The sequence below is a fragment of the Echinops telfairi genome, unplaced genomic scaffold, assembly GCF_000313985.2.
Source record: "Echinops telfairi isolate 266 unplaced genomic scaffold, ASM31398v2 ScPeMD7_443;HRSCAF=831, whole genome shotgun sequence".
Taxonomy (NCBI): domain Eukaryota; kingdom Metazoa; phylum Chordata; class Mammalia; order Afrosoricida; family Tenrecidae; genus Echinops; species Echinops telfairi.
The window spans coordinates 53,133,891-53,153,677 of NW_022104341.1; the positions used below are offsets into that span (position 1 = coordinate 53,133,891).

At 35.9% G+C, this 19,787-nt stretch overlaps 1 protein-coding gene across 3 annotated transcripts; it reads left to right on the top strand.

Moving 5' to 3' along the window:
* Positions 1–2,248: 2,248 nt before the first annotated feature.
* On the top strand, positions 2,249–19,781 carry ZRANB2 (zinc finger RANBP2-type containing 2). Of its 3 annotated transcripts, none has more exons than XR_006680211.1 (11): positions 2,249–2,367; positions 6,119–6,171; positions 6,261–6,369; positions 7,826–7,908; positions 9,326–9,402; positions 10,225–10,359; positions 11,425–11,594; positions 12,845–12,931; positions 17,701–17,859; positions 18,855–18,925; positions 19,462–19,511. XR_006680211.1 is itself a non-coding variant. In XM_045291951.1 (11 exons), exons 1-10 carry the CDS (start codon positions 2,312–2,314, stop codon positions 18,882–18,884), a joined length of 963 nt encoding a protein of 320 aa, XP_045147886.1. In that variant the 5' UTR covers positions 2,252–2,311; the 3' UTR covers positions 18,885–18,925; positions 19,462–19,511. The 3 variants fall into 3 exon arrangements, 2 of the variants coding, with proteins under 2 accessions (XP_004718254.2, XP_045147886.1); XM_045291951.1 differs by having other exon boundaries at positions 2,252–2,367; positions 18,851–18,925; XM_004718197.3 differs by lacking the exon at positions 18,855–18,925 and having other exon boundaries at positions 2,250–2,367; positions 19,462–19,781.
* The last annotated feature ends 6 nt before the right edge of the window (positions 19,782–19,787 follow it).

Sequence of the window (19,787 nt, forward strand, 5' to 3'; positions counted from 1 at the left end):
GTCCCGCCTTTCATCCAGGAGGAAAACAGGAGTTCCCAGAATTCTCAGAAGACCATACCAATAAGGAGGCATCAATCAGGCTGTGACCTGACTGACAGGCTAGACTCCACCCCTAAAACCTATTTAACAAGTTGACATGAAACTATGTAACTACCACAGACTACAAGTTATTTTTTAAAGAGAAGTATTACATGAATAGAGAACTTTATTCAACTATTCTACTTTGAAGGAAAATTTGCTAAAGTCTAATTGTAATTATCTACTCACCCGCCTATGATTGATAATTTGTCTCCTGAGAGTATTTCACCTCTCATGATAAAATACAATGAGTTTTCATACCATTTCATCTTGCAGGTTTAATTCTCTTGATAGATTATAAAGTGGAATTCAAATGTTCATACCCTTTTCTTATGGATCCTGTTAATTTGTTGGTCCCTGAGAAGTTAATTAGCTCTGGTGAGCATAGTAAAGTTGTGTTTCGAACCTACAAAGTTAAGAATCTGCCTCGGGATATTCGTTAGGCCTCGCTTTGCTTGCCAAAAACAAAACCCCAAAGATGGCTTACCAAGAAAGAATTGATAAATTCCAAAGCAAGAGTGCAGAGTAGACTCAGAAAGCTTCCCAGAGTCCAATAAGGATACTTTGTCTCTTGCTGCTGCCTCTCTGCATATCAGCATTACTTTTTTTCCCTCTCTGCAGACCAGCTTTCTTTAAGCGGAAAACAAAGCACTCACTGCCATCAAGTTAATTCCAATTCATGGCAACTGATTGCGTGGGGAAGAACTATCCCTATGGATTTCTGAGATTCTAAATCTGTAGAGGAGTAGAAAGTTCCATTTCCCCAATGGAGTAGCTGATGTAATAAACATTACTAACACTAATACAAAAATGTAATATATACAAAAAAGACTCATAACTGATAGATAACTACTTTTAAAATAGATTATTAGTCACCACATCCAGGAGAAACACATTTTATAGCTACAACCCTAAACAGTCTCCCTGAGTGGCTTCTTGATGCTGCTTGTTATTCTGAGGTTGCATAGTAATGAGTCATGGCCTGACTGCCTTAGTCAAAAAGCCCTGTACGAATCTCTTTACAATTTGGTCTCACATAATCATAGTCCCATTTCTGTTTCTAAAGTCCAACCTACAAATGATATATTCATCTTACACCAATCATGCTCTATCCCAGTTCCCTTTGTCCTCCCAAGTCCTCTTGTAAACCCTTGCATGCCATTACAACCTCATGTTAATGGTCTCCCTTATCCGAAAGATGTCTTTATCGTGTTTTTTCCTATTTAAGATTTAATGTTTCTTATGAAATTATATTTGAGTTTAGGGGACTTTTATGTACCTTAAAACAACATAAATTATCATGTATAAGAATCTTCCGTAGCAGAGTTGTTTGCAATGGCAAAAACCTGAGTTATCATACAAAGTAACATTACCAGGACAATCAAGTGAAATTAAAGAATTAAAGTTACATGCAACTACATGCACAACCACAAATGAATTTAGAAGCAGTGGTGAGTGAAAAAGTGAATCAGATCACATGAAATATCCTTATAATTCTCGAGCTTGTAAAATTAAACATACATATGTATAAACTAAATTTAAGCGACGGAATAAAATCACAATGCAGGTGAGTGTTACGGAGGTGCGATTGGTTAAAATAGCTATTTTCCACAATATGTGCCCTATCCTACTTGTACAATTCCTAATCCTTTCCTAAGTGTGTATTGCATATTTATTTGTAATGTGTAAAATACTACGTAATGTATTAAACTACATTCTATGAGAATAATAAAAGATTTTTTTTCTCCGGCATCAAAACAAGGCATGTGAAAAACTGGCGAAACCAGAAACATAAGTCCAGAACGCACAGCGCGCAGCGCTACATCCCACGGACTCCTGACCTGTTCACAGTCACTTCCGCTACCATCTACCTAACCCCGCCCACCTGATCGGAAGAACTTTTCTCTTGGGTCCTCCCGCCTATAGGGGGCTCTCCTAGGCGCCGAGTGCCACGGAGGCCTCCCGCCTGGGCTGCCCAGGTGGCGCCTGTTAGTTTAATTCTAAAAATGACGTTGGTATTACAACATTATCGTCTCTAAAACTGTAGCACAGGCGATTATTCTAGAGAGGAACATTAAAACGCCACGCTGGCTTGGTACCGCCGTTATCAAACCCCGACGCCCGGGTGAAGGGGAGTCAGGCGGTCCTGGGTCAGCCCCGGAGTGCGAAAGCCCCTGGCCCTCTTCCTCCTGTGCAGACGTAGCTGCGGGTGGCTGTGGTGTCGGCGGCCAAGATGTCGACCAAGAATTTCCGAGTCAGTGACGGGGACTGGATTTGCCCTGACAAAAAGTGAGTCTGTGAGGGTCCCGAATTGAGGCGGGAATTATGGGCGGGGATTTTATTAGGTAGAATTGGCATTTTCCGTGTTTCTCTCTCTTCCCGTACGCTAACCTGAGTTGAGGCGGCGAACCGCCGGATTCTAGGCTGGAAAAAGCTTCCTTATCGCATAACCGGCGAGGTCTTTCAAGAGCCTTTGTTGTATCGCCAGCATTTTCTCGTCATTTTCTCTCCTAAGTGGCTCCTCTTTCTGGACAGGGAAATCGTTTAATCCTTTGGCACCCCAGCCTCCCTCCCCCAATATTTCAGGGATAAGGAAATCTTCCCTTGTCCAGGCCCGCTCGGTGTTGGATCTACCCCACGTGACTTTCCCAAACAGAACTTTGTTCGTGGAAAGCTGCTTGCTCTCGACCTTTTTGCTCTCTTGGTTCACATATTTTTTTATTTTTAGTGTTGGGTTTTTATGTTTTTTAATTGAATTCGTTCTCCGTACTTTATACCTTTGCTGTTTGGTTTGGGGCATTCTCTTTCTCCTCAGTAACCTTTAGATTCTTAACAACTGTGCCTATCACCTAGTTAGCGCGCAAAGGAAAGAGGGCTACGTTTTTTCCTACGCAGTTTTAGGGTTTCCTGCAGCAAAGCACGTGCTTTAGTGGCCTTGCTTTTTGACTTTGTTGCTTGAGCTATTAATCGTTAACTTTCGTTAAAGGGTGTACAAATAGGTACACCCGTATGGGAAGTAAATGTCCCCCCAAAAAGCATGACTGTACTCAGATAAAAGCCATTGATATTTTGTTCCTAAACTAGTCTTGGAAACACAAGGGCAGTTTACCCTGTCACTATGATTTGGGATGGCAGTAAGTTTGATTTCAGAGAAACTAATCACAGTTGTCATTAAATGTTTAGTTAGCAAAGAGAAAACTAGGAGCAAAGAAACCAGAATATTTATTCAATTCTGTCACTTAGAAGTTCTCCAGTTATGATTGTGCTGGTTGTTTGGGTTTTTTTTTTTAACTTTAAGAAATGAGACTAGAATGATCCCTTTATAGCCAATAAGTTAAACACTCGAGTGTGCAGTGCAATGAAATGCAAGAAATATTAAGAGCTATCCTCCGCTATGAGTCTGCATTGACTTGCTATCAGTTGAGTTTTTAATCTGTAGTAATAGGATTTGGGAGTTAAATCATCTAATTTCATTGTCATTCATTATGCCATTCAAACACTTCCTAATTGTGTCTGTAACAGAAGGAACACTACCCAGTCCTGCAACATTCTTCCAGTTGTTATGATTGATGAGCCCATTATTGCAAACACCTCTTTTAAGATCTTACTCCTTTTTACTGGCCCTCCACTACACAATTCAAATGCATCAATTCGTTCTTCCTTATTCATTGTGCAGCTTTTACATGCATATGGACCAGTGAAAATAGTTAGCATGCTTAGGTCAAGTGCACCTAGCTCCTCAAAGTTACTTTTCAAGTCCTGTGGAGTTTCAGCAAGCAAGGTTATGTCATCTGCATATTTCAGGTAAATGATCCTCATCCCTCATTCTTTATATGTTCCAGCTTTGGTGAGTATTTGCCCAGCATACAGATTGAATAGTTAGAGTGAAAGGATGCAACCCTGATGCACACCTTTCTTGGTTTTAAAACACAACATCTATCCCGGATGTTAATTAAAACAACTTTCCTCTTGGTCTTTGTACAGTTTCCACCTGAGCACAGTAAAGTGTTCTGGAATTCCCAATCTTTATTCGTAGTTAGTTATGATCTACATAGCATAATGAATAAAACACAAGTAAACATCTTGTGTGATCTGCTTTCAGCTAAAAGTCATCGAGACAACAATGATAATTGCCCATACAGTGTTCTCCTCAGAATCCTCTGAACTTCTGGCAGTTTCCTTTTGACGTACTAGTGCCACCATGAAATTGTTCAGTATTTTATGTGTTCTGTTGAATCGCCTCTCTTTGGAACGGGCAGAAATAGGCATTGCTTTTAGTCAGTTGATAAGGTAGCTAGCTGTCTTCCAAATTGGGATAGACATTCAGTGCTTCAGCATGACATCCCTTTGTTGGAAGATCTTATTGGTATTCCATCTCATCTTAGAGCTTTTTTTTTTTTAACCAATGTTTTCATTGCAGTTAAGAAATCTTCATTCTTTACCATTGGTTCATAATTTTGTGCTACATCTTGACTCACCATATTCCTTCCATTTTACAAGAAACATCCTGTGTTTTTACAACTTTGCCCATAAAATCCTTCAATGTTGAAATTTGAGGCTTGACTCTTCATCAGTTGAGATAAGCTGAGGGTCTTGGCATTTGACTTTCTCTTTCCACATTTCATATAATGCTTTGTTTTGTCTTTGCAAGCTTCCTTTTGAAACTTCATATTTAGCTCTTTTACTTCATCATTCTAGTCTCGTTAGCTGCTCTATACTTAGAGCAAACTTTAGAGTCGTCTGATGATCCTTTCTGTCCGTTATTTGCTTCCTTTCTGCTATTGACCTTTTGCTTTCTTTGTGTGTGATGTTTTTGATGTCATTCCACAACTCACCTGGTGTTCAGTCATTATATTGGTGTTCAGTGTCAAATCTATTCTTGAGATGGTCTCTAAATCCAGATGGGATATAGTCAGTTGTACTTTGGCTTCAGTAGACGTGTGAACATACATCAACTTCAACTAGAGTTTGTATATAAGTAGCTTGGCTTGTTTTGTTGTTCGACCTTGTTCTTACTTAGGATATTGAGTTGCTTCATTATCTCTTTTCCAAGATGTAGTTAACTTGATTTTTGTACATTTCCAACCAATGAGAAGTCCACAAGTATAGTGGTTGTATGTGTTGAAAAAGTTTTTTCCAATGAATACGTCATTGGTGTTGGAAAATTCTGTCATACAATCTCCTGTGTCATTTCTATCATCAAAGCCCTATTTTCCAACGCCTATCCCTCATCTTTGCTTCCAAGCCAAATAAAACAGCAGGCTGTCATCAACTACTTATAAAAATTCAACCTATCACCAGAAATTATCAAAGTACTTTGTGTGTTCCGTTAATTCCAGAATACAGCAGTTGATGAAAATCTTCAATTTCATCATCTTTGACATAAGTGGTTAGTGAATACATTTGGATTCGTCATAGTAAGTCATCTTTGTAGGCATACAGATATTGTCCTATCACTGACAGCATGGACTTTCAGGATAGAACTTGATATGTCCTCTTTGATAATATATATGATGCTGTTCCTCTTAATTTGCCATTCCCTACATAGTAGTCCATGTAATAATCCAATTCTTAAATGGCCAGTGATAATCTCTTTCAACTTCCTAATTCCAAGGATATCTACCTTTTAAGCATTCCATTTCATTTCATTTTTGGCAGCCTTATATTTTCCTAGATTTCAAACTTCATACATGCTGCGTCTATGACTATTTCTGGTCATTTTGAGTCATACCTCATCAGCTCATGAAGGTCTGAAATACTTTATAGATATCATTAGTCTCCTGAATATAAGCAAAATAACATTGTATTACCCTATGACCTCTGGGAGGTTAATGATTGTCGTGTCGCATTGTTTTCTAAACGGGAGTTTCGATATTTTTTCCATTAAGTGAGAAATTTTTTGTAACTAACAGCATTGTGTCTGAGGTAGAGCTAGAAGTTTTATACTTCATACACATTGTGTGGACATAATATATATATGAAATTAAATATTTTAGTGACATAAAAATGTTCCTCTAAATACCTTTTACTTTGTTTTCAGATGTGGAAACGTAAATTTTGCTAGAAGAACCAGCTGTAATCGATGTGGACGAGGTAAGTGATAAAGGAAGATTCCATTATAATTATACATGCAGTGTCGTTTCCCCCTACACCCTCTGGTTCATATTATATTTTATTTTCAGAGAAAACAACTGAAGCCAAGATGATGAAAGCTGGGGGCACTGAAATAGGAAAGACGCTTGCAGAAAAAAGCCGAGGCCTATTTAGTGCTAATGATTGGCAGTGTAAAACGTATGTGTTTCAAAGTATTGTCCATTCCTGCTACAACTTGTTAATAGTATCTACTTTGAATTGCTGTATTGTCAAACCAAGGTTACCGTTTAAATCCAAGGTCTATTGTTTGCCGTTGAGTCTGTATCTGATTTTAATGTTAAATTTTAAAGTCTTTTTACATATTTTAGATGGTAATATTACTTACTTTGATAGGTTATTTGTGCCAGTAGACAAATGCTTTAAAAAGTGAGGCTGATAGCTCCTCCACCCCCAAAAATACTAAGGCCTACTTTTTTGTCTTGTTAAAAAAAATCCCCACAAATTTACCTAGTGGTTTCAGTGTGAAATCAAAAAATTAAAGTCGTCACTTTTCCAAAATTTATAAATTTTACTTGCGATAAATTATTTCTCATTAGGTTTTTAAAATATATTTAAAGGTCATAATGATGGCACACTTGGCTGCTACCTGAAAGGTCAGCAGTTCAAATCCAGCAGCCACTAATGAAGATGGCAATCGACTTCTGTAAAGATTAGAGCCTTGAAAACCCTGTGGAGTGATTCGATTGCTCAGTAACGGTATCCTGTAGGATCATTGAGTTGGAATCAACTCAACAATGAACTTAGTTGTTAACGCTTCTTAGGTATCTGAAAGCAGACCTAGAGGCACAATAGTTAAGTGCTAGACTGCTAACTGAAAGGTCGGTGATGTGAATCCACCAGCAGCTCTGCAGAGTAAGATGCAGCAGTCTGACTCTAAAGATATGCAGCATCGAAAACCTGGAGCAGTCCTTCGTCTTGTAGGGTCACCTAGTTGGACGTCAACTTGACAGCAGTGGGTTTGGTTGGAAGTTATCGGAATCTATAGATCTAATTTGTGTTTTCCCATAAGATTACAATGAGCACTCCCTGTTCAAAGCTATAAATTTTGCTTCTCTGATTTAATTAGTTCAGTCCACTTTGCAACCAAAATTCTCCAGATTAGTGTACATTTTCTTTGCTTGCAGTGCTACTTAATAAGCATTTTTTAAAGATCATTTTATTGGGGGCTCTTATAGCTCCTATAGCAATCCATACACCAATTATATCATGTGTATTTGTACATATTTTGCTGTCATCATTTCTGAACATTTAACTTTTCTTTTTGAGTCCTTGGTATCAGCTCCTCTCCCACCCCCCCAAAAAACAAACATTTCGTAATGGTAATGATTTAGACTCATAATGCCTTTATATGACAGAGTTGGATTGCTGCATAGGGTTTTCTAAATAGTTGAAAAGATTGCCAGCTCTTTTTCCCACAGCTGCTGGGCGGGTTTGAATTGCCAGCTTTATCATTAGCTGCATGTTTGACTTGTGTCATAACACCTCCTTATGAATTCACCTTGGGAATTTTTATTTTTAATTTTTCTTAAATTTCAGAATGTAACATTTTATTTCTTACTGTAGTTTATTAATTTGATATTTTTATCCTCTGAAGTTGCAGTAATGTGAATTGGGCCAGAAGATCAGAATGTAATATGTGTAATACTCCAAAATATGCTAAGTTAGAAGAAAGAACAGGTAAGATTCAGTCTTACTTTAAGAAAACAATTATAATGAACTTAAATATTGAGCTATTACATCTTTCTTGTAAGCTTAAAAGACAAAAATTCTATCTAGCCTTACATTTTTCACACAAAATTGTTTTTCCTATACGAGGGGACGGGGGAAAGGGAGTTTCATACTCAATTTACAAAATACAGTGTTAGGTAGCCCAATCCTAGCAAATAATGACATTTGCATACTTGCAACAATGCTCTTGCTCTTCCACTTCTGTTGGTATTTGTTACTAATACTAGTAATAATACCGAAATAACCTTACAGCCCCCACCTCACACACCCACAAAGAATCATAATTCATTTCATATTCTATTGTAGTAGAATAGGGTAAAGGGTCACATTTGAAAATGTTCTTCTAAAACTTAGGCAATAATTCTTACTTTGATAGCTCTTAAATCATCTGGGTTGCTTTTTAAATAAATAAAGGCTCCAAAGCATAGAGCTCCTGAATCTCTTAGGCTAAGGGTGTTTCTCAAGATGGTTTTGGGAAACTATTGGCTTAAAAAGTAGTTTACCTTTGGCTGAGTGTGTTAGCAGTGGTAAGATGAATATATTTAATACAATTTAGTTGCATTTCCCACTGTCAGCAGTTAGCCCATCCACATCTATATACTTCAGTTCTTATTATACCACTCAAGTGCTCATACCTCATGTAATCTAATACTGGTTTCTCATTCAGTCTCCGTTTAACCTAGACTTAGGTAAAAAAGGAGTAGGATGGCATCTAACTTCCTCTGACTTAAGGGCAATTCTTGTGAGGCAGAAGCCAAGCATGCTTCCTCCCTCCAACTTTGTTTACCAATTCTGACAACATCTGTCCCTCCCATTTTACTCGAAGTACTTCTCTGATGGGTTTGAAAATGTGTTGCAGTGGCCACATGGAGCTCAAAGAGGTAGTAAGCGATATTTCTTCTTTATGGAAGCACAGTGACCATTTTCAAAATGGAGAAGAGCTACAAAATCACAGGACTTTTCTAGTTAATTGATATAGCTATTTAACTGTATGATTTTATATGTATGCTTAAACTAAGGTGACCAGATTTTAACATTGGTAAAGCAGGACACCATTGATAAAACTCATATCCTGGCGAAATAGCCACATGGCAGCCGAAAGCATACCCTAGCTTGTGCATCCTTTCCAAAAATCGAGACTTTTTAAAAACGCCACGGGAGGCAGGAAAAATTGTTAAAAATCGGGACTGTCCCGCCAAAAGCTGGGTGTCTGGTCACCTTAGCTTAAACACAAGTAATTTATTAAATGCTATTCAACTGTCATTGGTAAGATTTTTGCTTAATTTCCATCTTTCCTAGAAGACTGGTGATAATTTTTTTGTTTAAATAAATTGTTATAGAGTAACAATTTAGCCATCTTTTTTAGGCTATGGTGGAGGTTTTAATGAAAGAGAAAATGTTGAGTATATAGAAAGAGAAGAATCTGATGGTGAATATGATGAGGTAAGCTATATATTATTGTTCGAGTTATATACTAATTGGAAAAACTAATGAGTGCCAAAAATAGTTTTAAATGTATCTTAATTTTGTAAGTATATTTTAGTCTTTTTTTTTAAATTATGTTATTGGGAGCTCGTACAACTCATCACAATCCATGCATCCGTTGTGTCAAGCACATTTGTACATTTGTTGCCATCGTCATTTTCAAAACATTTTCTTTGTACTTGAGCCCTTGTTAACAGCTCCTCATTTTTTCTCTCCCTCACGAACCCTTGATAATTTATAAATAATTTTTTCATATCTTACACTGACCCACATCTCCCTTCACCCACTTTTCTGTTGTCCATCCCCTTCAGAGGGGGTTATATGTAGATCATTGTGATCAGTTCCCCCTTCGTCCCCTTGCCTCCCTCTTCCCCTCCTGGTATTGCTGCTCTCAATATTGGTGCTGAGGGGTTTATCTGACCAGGATTCCCCACATTTCCAGCTGTTACCAGTACCCATTAACATGCTTTAGTCTAGCCAGATTTGTAAGGTAGAATTGGGGTCATCGTAGTGGGGGCGGGGGAGCATTAAAGAACTAGAGGAAAGTTGTACATTTCATCGGTGCTAGAACTAAAAATCATGTCATTGTGAATGAGGGGGGAGTGTGTAGTGGAGACCCAAAGCCCATCAGTAGGCAATTGGAGATCCCCTACAGAAGAGCAGCGGGGAGGAGACAAGCCAATTTTAATCTTGTACAGCAGTTTACCCTTTTATCATTGATTTACATGACTTCTTGAGAAAATATTTTCTAATAAAAATACTATGATACTTTTCCCATAGTTTGGACGTAAAAAGAAAAAATACAGAGGAAAGGCTGTTGGTCCTGCATCTATTTTAAAGGAAGTTGAAGATAAAGAATCTGAGGGAGAAGAAGAGGATGAGGATGAAGATCTTTCTAAATATAAATTAGATGAGGTAAATAATGTCCGTGCTCTGTTCCCTTTTTTCTTTGAATTAGTATAAATTTATAGAATGCTTTTGCTATGTTGCCGTAAGATGCCATGGACCTCTCACTCTGTGTCAAGTATAGATACAGGTATGAAATAAATTGTGACTGAGACATAAATAATCCATGTTTTCTTAAGAACTTAAGTTCTAAAGGAAGAGGCATATAGTAGCATGGTAATTTAAATAGGAAAAATACGGAAATGATACTTTGGTATTGGTGGACAAACTAGAGAATGGAGTTCTGGATGATAGTAGCCATTTTCACTGCTCACCAGAAGTTTGAAAGTTTGAGTCCAACCAGAGATGCCTTAAAAGAGAGGCCTGGTGATGTATTTCCAAAAAGGTGGAGCATAGTTGTACTTATGGCATGTGGCATCATCAACAATGTAGTATCAACTTGACAGCAACCTAAAGAAGAGAATAGGTCACCAATATTCAAGAAATTGGATGTAGTTCAGTGGTTGGAGTACATAGGAGGTCTTAAGAGGAGGGCGCCTATGTGAGTAAACTTTGGGGTGTTCTTTAGGGCCAGATTGTGTTTTTTTATGACAGGATATGTATGTTTAGATTTAGAGTACTTTGGGATATTAGAGGTCTCAATGCAATTGAAACGATTTTAAAACAAGATTTTTAAAAATAAATACGTGGATGTTTTATTTAATGTGTGTTTCAGAGTAATGACAGAGACACTATTAGAGATCAGAGAGGCAGAATAGATTTTTAGAATTAGAACTTAGGAAAACTCAAAAACTAAATCCATTGCCATTTAGTTGATGCCAACTCATAGTAGCCCTGTAGGACAGGGTAGAATTTACTCTGGAGGTTACTGTAATAGAAGATATAGCAAATGTCATGAATCATCAGACTTAACGGACATAGGTTCAAGAACTTTGAAAGGAGGGGTAGAAATGAAAATTCTTGATAAATTTGGGTATTGGTGATTTTTTTCATATAGAGATTTCTACTCACATTTAGTCTTGGTACCTAGCTACAATAAAAATGTCTAAATATAATGGACTGAATTTTTGTTAGGATGAGGATGAAGATGATGCTGATCTGTCAAAATATAATCTTGATGCCAGTGAAGAAGAAGATAGTAATAAAAAGAAATCCAATAGACGAAGTCGCTCAAAATCTCGATCTTCACATTCACGATCTTCATCACGCTCATCCTCCCCCTCAAGTTCAAGGTCTAGGTCCAGGTAAACGGGTACAGGTCAAGGGTAACACCAGTCAAAATGTCAGTATCTAACTTCTTTATCAATTTTTTTCTTGACAATAAGTTTTATTTTTATTTTGAAGATTTCATTCAAGTCACCGTTTAAAAGATTTTTTTTTTTTAATCTTCCTGGTGTTATTGTTCAGTATTTTAGAGATGGAGATTTTTAATATAAAAATTCTTAGCCCATGCTAGCACAGTGCTTTTTATTAAAATAGACGTTAAATGTATTCTAAATAAGATTGTTTACATTTAGTAATCTTAGAGGGAAGATTTATCTTTTCACTAATACTAAAGGCCAATACTGAACTTTTAGAAGCATTAATAAAATTATTCTTTTATTAGGCATCAGTATTCTTAAAGAGCAAATTCAGCCATACTAGTTCTGTTAAACTAACTTGTCTTATTTTAAGATGACCTACAATATTGTTGATGCCATAGTCAACAATACAAGTAAAATTTTAGATTGGAAGAGCAGCACCTTAAATATACAATGTTCATTTGAAGAAGCCCCAGTCATAGTTGAATTATATATTGGTAGTGAATGTTCATGATATTTAGGCAAGAAATGACCAGCTAACTGATAATTGTTGAGTGTACTCAATAGCGTGATCAATATTTCTTAAGGTGATTATTCATTGAATAAAGATAATATTTTAAGGTAAATATATAATCATTTTACATTTTAAAATTATGCTCTTTAAAAATTAATAAATGAAATTTACGTCATTTTTAATTTTTAGAATACAAATGAATCACATCTTCCTTTATCCAACATTTAGAGCTTTATGCCAGCAGGAAACTAAGAGTAGAACTGGTTTAGGAGGAAAATTGATTAAGATGCTTCAGAGAAGATAAACGTAAATTGCAACCTTTTTTATTTTTCTGGATGTATTAGTCCAGAGTAATTTTTATTTAGTGTGAACAGAAATGTTCCATGTTCTTCTAAAACGATAGTGTTGAATGTTTTTGTATTCTGAATTATCTTGCGTACTACTTAGCATAATCTAATAAATTATAGACAGTAAACTTATTTTTTAATTACTTTAAATTCTAGCATATGTAAACGAAAAAAAATTACGTTTAAATACGGCCTTTTCAGAATACATATTTTACATAGTAATCTTTCATACAATAATGAACTTTAACGCATATCTCTCTTTCAGTGTTCGTATCACAAAGCTGAATTAATGGTCCTGGGGGAAAAAAAAAAATCCTTCCATGTTGTTCCAGGTCCCGTTCAAGAAGTTCTTCCAGTTCGCAGTCAAGATCTCGTTCCAGTTCCCGAGAACATTCGAGATCTCGTGGGTCGAAATCAAGGTGAATGAGGTAGCATCTCTCTGTAAAGCAGAGAGAAAAGTATATAAAGGCTGCAGAAGATGTTGCTGCTTTTTCCACCCTCTTATTTTGCTTCTAGTTGTCAATTTTATTTTAGCATTAGATAACTAATGCACCTGCCTCAGCTTAATGTTGTCACTGTGGAAATGTGGCCATTGCCAGCAGTGTTCCAAGACATTCCCGTGATTGTATTATGGTGTTTATTTTAGATTATGCAGTCTATTGTTTTCCTCTATAGAGGTAAGATATGATGAAGTAGAAAGTCAGATATCTTACCCCAAACCTCTAGTGTTGGCAATGATAGTTGAAATTACATAAGCAAGTTTTAAGAAGTTTGCTGTGTTATTAAAAGGAAAAAAGACTGCCTCAAAATCAGTGCTTTTTTTATAAGGCAGTTGTTTCACTCATTTTAGAAACAACTTTGCCATTTATATCCAGTGAAACTTCTGAGAGAGGACTGCGTACACAATTTTACGCAGAATATAGTGAACAGTGTAGATTGAACAGACATTCTTAAAATCTCCAGATGGCTAGTCTAGTGAAGGATGTCTTAAATATGCATTATTGCAAACTTTTTGTTTGCATTTAGTTAGATCTATAATTTTCACTCACTGATCTTAATAACAGTAGACCTTCCCTATAGGGTGGTTTAGGCTGAACACTTAAGACTAGCACATTACCAGCTCCTTGGTCCCAAGAAGTAGTGACTGAATTCAAACTACCAACCTTTGGAAGAGCAGCCGTGTGCTCAGCCATTGAGCTAGCAGGTTCCTTATACCTGTGGATGGAAACTTTGTTTGTAAAGAAGAAAATGAAATACTAGATTTTCGTCTCTTGACATTTTCCTGAAAACTGCCTCTAAGTTGATTTATTGATGTTGTACTGAAGACATTTAAGATGAACAGCACTATTAAAATTCCAATTGTGGAAATTCACACTGAAAGTTATTAGGGTCTGAGTAAAAATAGTTGTTTGTTAGCAATCTAGTGCTACATAACATAAATACCAGGTGGATGACTATACCAAACAAATTTGTTTTCTTAGCGTTTAGCGGGATAGCAATCCAAGTTCAGAGTGCTTTCTCTAATGAAAGGCTTTCTCTTAACACTTCTACACCACAGGGAAGGTCCTTTTTGCTCCTAGGCACTCTGTTGTGGCTTGGCACTGCTCATCTCTGAATTTTTTCTATTCCTTAAACTCTGTTATTAAATCTCTCAGTTTTAAAAAGACTTAAATACCCTACACTAATCCTTTTTTTGGTAATATAATAAAGACAGTTCAGTCCCAAATGGGGTTATTACCACAGGCATGTTATGTTAGGTTTTACAATACACTTTTTTTTGAGGGCACAATTCAATCCATGATATTTCTCTCTTCAAACCCCTAAAATTCACGTCACAGATGGCAAACCATTCACCCCATTATATTATCCCAAAAGTCTTAAACCTAAAAATTCAAAATCTCATTTTCTGAATCGTCTAAATCAAATATGATGGGGCTTTAATAAGTGTTGTTTTCCTGGGGTAAAATTAGTCATGTGAAACCTAAAATACAAGTTACCTATTTGTACATTCCTTCCTTTGGGTTTGGTGGAGGCAGATTCACTACACTTTTTTTTTATTCAATTTCGTATAAATGCTAAGTGGTGCAAACATTAATTTGGTGTAAACTATAAACCCCAGATGTATCATTTGTATTCTAATTAACATGCAATACAACACATTCTAATTGCTATAAATTTATGTGATGATACTTTGCTGAAACTAAATTAATGGAAATAACATAAGTGTACTGAGTATTAGAAGGATCTTTGTTCCTGTTTACTCCATAGCCTTCATTCAATATATACTGAGATGCAATTTGGCCTCATTTAGCTTGACTTCTTATTTAATCTCTTTAATTTTTTTCTTTAATAACCCGCTGCTGTCTAGTTGATTCCAGCTCATACAAAATGGCCATATGAGATAAAGGAGAACTGCCCGATAGGTTTTCCAAGACTGCAACCTCTCGAAGGGAGCAGGCCGGCCAGAGGCTTAGTAGTTTAAACCCACCTGCTGACCCATAAAGAGTTACTGACCGTCTGTTTAACCACTGTGCCACAAGGGCTCCTTTACGTTTGCAGTGGCAATTAGAGGAATATGGATGGCTTACTACAATGTAATTGTAAACACAAATACAATTTGAGGCATGGAAACTGGGTGGCAAATGAATAGGCTTTCATTACTAACAATTGATAAGACACATGAAATTACAAATGACGTTATCTAGTCCCTAAGCCCAAAGTCTTAAAGAGCCTATTTTGAAGGGTTGTTGACCAAAACTCTTTGCTCTTCCATATCACCTGTTTCATTATTGAGTATTCTAGTTTATAGGTTCCCAAACTTAATTGGCCTGTTAACCTCCTTTCCAGGAAAAAAAAAATTACTTCTTTGAAGGGCCGCCCCAAGCCACCCCCAATTCAGCAATTAAAAATAAATGCTTTAGTCCGAGATCTTTGGATGTTCCAGCAACCCTCAGGGTGGTATCGCCCACTTTGGGAGACACTTTGTTAAGAGGTGGACTGCTAATCAAATGCCATCAGTTCATACCCACCTGCTGCTTCACAGGAGAAAGGTTATCTTCTTCCGCAGAGACTGGGAACCCTACATAGAGTTTCTGTGAGTCAAATTGATAGCAGTAGCTGTTTCTGTGTGGAGCTAAATAAGTCTCCATCTATCACAGAACTATTTATACCTACTAATAGATGTAATCACTCTCTCCCACCATAAAACAATATTTAACTTTCTTTTTTTTAAATAGCAACTTTATTGAGATATTGAGAAACTTCAGGTATTGACATAGAATTCACCCCTTTAAAAAGCATAATTCACTCTTTAAAGCACATTGATAAAAGTTTGCAGAATTCAATTTTAAAGTCCCATCTCTTTTCCACTTGCATTTTACTTTTGTTGGTGAGAAACCATGGGACCCCTTTAAGATCATGCTTAGAAATCTCATCAGCCAGTTATCCAAGTTCATCATTTATAAGTTCTAACTTGACACCAAACATTTGAACTTAATTCAAACAAGTTATTTGCCACTCATAAAAAACATTGCTTTTCTTACATTGTCTTCACATTTTCATCATTTTAAGCCTCACCTGCAGCATATTTAAGATCCATATTTTTAGCAGCATTCTTTTGCTGATGCAATATGTGTTCCGTAAGAAACAGACTTTGTCTGAAGCTGTAATGTTCTTCTGAGACCTTACCAAAATTGCCTTTACTGTCCAGAATTTTACCAACAGCTTCTTCAGAGCAATCTAGGCTTTTGCTATTTCACACATTAACAGTCTACCAGCCTTTACCCTTTACCCAGTCCAAAAACTACTTTCCCTTTGTGTTAACAAATACCAGAAGTAGATGACTTTAACAAGTTTCTCACCTTTTAGGATGTCTGAATTTAGAGTGCCAACTTTCTTTCTCACTCAGCTCTGGAAAAGGGTTCATGTGTCTTCTGAATGTCTGCTCTGTGGTTTTCATGTGGTTTGGCATCTCCCATTTCAGCTTCCATTGCTTGCTTGTTATGTCTCTTCTATCTCAAGAAGAGCTGACTTAATCAGTATCCTACACTGTTTCTCTGTCAGCCCATCAAAGGCAGCCCATTCCAAAATGGAGGTACAACCATGGGCTATCTAAGGGTATGATTTATAGCACATAATTCAGTCCATAACACTGGCTATTAAAGCCAAATCTAGCATTAGAGGACAGTTGAAACTAAAACAGTATTAAGAAGAGAGGAATGATATGCATGCTTTAATTAAGCTAATGCAAGAAAGGCTGTTTTTACTGGTATGTTATCAATGTTTTAGTCATTTTACTGCTTTTTAGACTAAAGTCCTTAAGCTCTAGTATTAATCCTTTTGGGATACACTAATTAAAGTTTACAGGAGAGACTTCATACTCTTCCCAAACATTTTTTCATTGCTTATAACTTTCCAAAGAATTCTCCTTTTGGGCTTTCTGATGTTATTTTAAGCCCAAAGGTGAATTTTTTGGGAAGTTTGAGCTAAAATCCTTCAACCAAATATATAAATAAAGAATTTTTTTGTATCTTAATGTTTACACATTTATTTCTGTGTGAAACCTGAATATCAACACTTCATGTTACATGAATAGTGGTCCTTCATAAAAGTAATATAAACATAAATTTTAAACTCATTTTGTGTTTCCTTGAGTATTTTGTAATTTAGTTGAGCTAATTGTTCTTTCTCTTAGCCCCCCCTCACTGCTTTTTCTATAGCAACAAATAATGAGTTGCATAATTTTTACATGGACCTATTCTTATAATCCTTAAGAAGTTATGTGTTTCGATAAATGCTTTTTTTTCCTGAAAGTGGAAGAATGCATTTTCTAAACACTAAGTCTTGATTTTTCCATCTGTATATAATTTTAAATTAACGGCCTTAATTATTTTTTTTAATCTTTAAGTTCTATTTTAAGCCACTCAACTGGTTTTTAATTACACATGAAAATACTTAGAATTTTTAAAGATTTAAAATTAAAATAATTTTACGTAAGTAGTGTTTGATGGCTCAACCAGAAGTCTTCTGTTGACTAAGCAGTAAGTACTACATAAAATTTTTTCATAGTTTTCATAAATCCTGTTTCAATATTTTTGGATCTATCAATATTTTTGAAGCTGATAAGCTGAACAATCTGCCTCATTTCTTTATTTAATGAAATATTTGATTTGTTTCTTAATCAATGAAGATCCAGCTCCAGGTCCCACAGGGGCTCTTCTTCCCCAAGAAAAAGATCTTATTCAAGTTCATCATCTTCTCCTGAGAGGAACAGGAAGAGAAGTCGCTCTAGATCATCTTCTTCTGGTGATCGCAAAAAAAGACGAACAAGATCACGGTCACCCGAAAGGTTTGGGTTTCTGTAGAAATAAGAATGGGTGTTCTTAAGTGTGGTTAGTAGATTAGCTATACTTTCTAGTCAAGGGTTCGATTTTTGTTCTTTTCTTGGTTCCAACTCTAAAAATGTACTTTTGATCTTTGTCTTAAAAACAAGACTACTAATTACTATGTTATACTGTTTGTTTTAATCAGATTGTTTAGAAAAATTCTAAATCACACCAGTCTCCTAGACTATGATAATTTTTCTTCAGTCCTCATTTCCATATAAAATTACTATAGCCAACCCTTGATTATTTCTTCTAAGATTTTAATGCAGAAAATATGTACTAAAGTAATTTAGAGGATGACTTTTATATGTAAATTTATGTTTTTTTTAAAGGTAGTTAGAAATTAGGAATTTCAGGACGTGAAAATATTCAGCATTGGGAATTTATGCTCATTTATGTGTAAATAAATTTCTACAGCATCATTTAATACCCTTTTTCTATAAGGAAACATTCTTTTTATAGATTCTTCATCTTGCAGTCCAAATTTACTTTTTGAATAAAGACTTACTGGATATTTTTATATACATTGGTATTTTTAAATCTCAGAATGCAATAGTCAGCTCTCTGTCATGGGCTAATAAAACTATCATAGCTCTCTATGTCTAATATTTGAATTATGTCATCATGATTTTTACAGACTTTGTATCGATTTTGTTTGTGTAAACAAGGACTAGATAAAAGTGATTTGCGGCATCACTGGCCAGAGTCCTTGATGGTGTGTGCTTGGACAGAAGTTGTTTTTTCTCCCTACGTTCCATTTAGAAACTTAAACTAGTAAGATACACACAGCTCTTGTTTTTGTGGATATTTTTTCCTTCTTAGAAAATTACTCCGTACTTGAGTAAACATTCTGTTGTTGTCTTATGACTGCAGCAAATTTTTATCTTAGCCACATATAATCCCCTCCAGTTTGTTGTCATCTAAACTTAATGAACATGTTCTCTATTCCATAAGCCAGGTGATTGGTGAAAACACTAAACAACCCTGAACCCAGGGCCAACCCCTACGGAACACCACTACTTTACCCAGGTTGATATTCACTTCCTCATATTAGCTGCATGAATATAGCCCTTTAACTAATTGTACAGTCATCTTATGTGACCTAGATTTTTCACATCTTAATTATCTAGGAATATATTTTGTCATACACAGAAACCTTGCTGTGTGTCTATTTTACAAACAGACTTAATCACATTTTCTACAATGTATTGCAGAGATTGAGTTAATTGTACTTCCATTTTCAAGTTTATATGCCTGTGTAGTACAATACTTGTAATATTTAAATACTTTTGCAGGGTTTTCTCCTTAATTAGCTTAAATAATACAGAGGTGGCTATATTTTAAAATGAGAACAATATACTGAAATTTAAATTATGCTCATACCTTTACTGGGATCCCTTTGAAGTCTGAACATCGGATTTTGTGTGTCTAAGTCTCAATCACAGTTTTTAATTACTCCATTTGCCAACCTCAAATTGTTTGTTTTTTCTATTCTAGAGTCTTAGAAATGACCATAGAAATCCAGCACTACCTTACTATTTTGCATACTTCATTATGTCTTGCAGGCACCACAGGTCATCTTCTGGATCATCTCATTCTGGTTCCCGTTCAAGTTCAAAAAAGAAATGATGTATTAAAATCTACATCTTAAAAAAAAATTCAGTACAGTGCATGAAGCATATTTTTTAAGAAGTTGATGTCTTACTTGGTCAAAAGTGCTAAATTTGCTAGTAGAGGTGCATGCCTTTCATTGCTTTTCAGAACAAGACAACTGTGTTTATTTGTGAATTTAAAATAAATAGCATTTTAAGCCATAATGTCCCAAAATAGAATGCTATATTTAGCATTCATTATTTAAAGCCATTTGCTTTAAAACCATCTTAGCTATAAC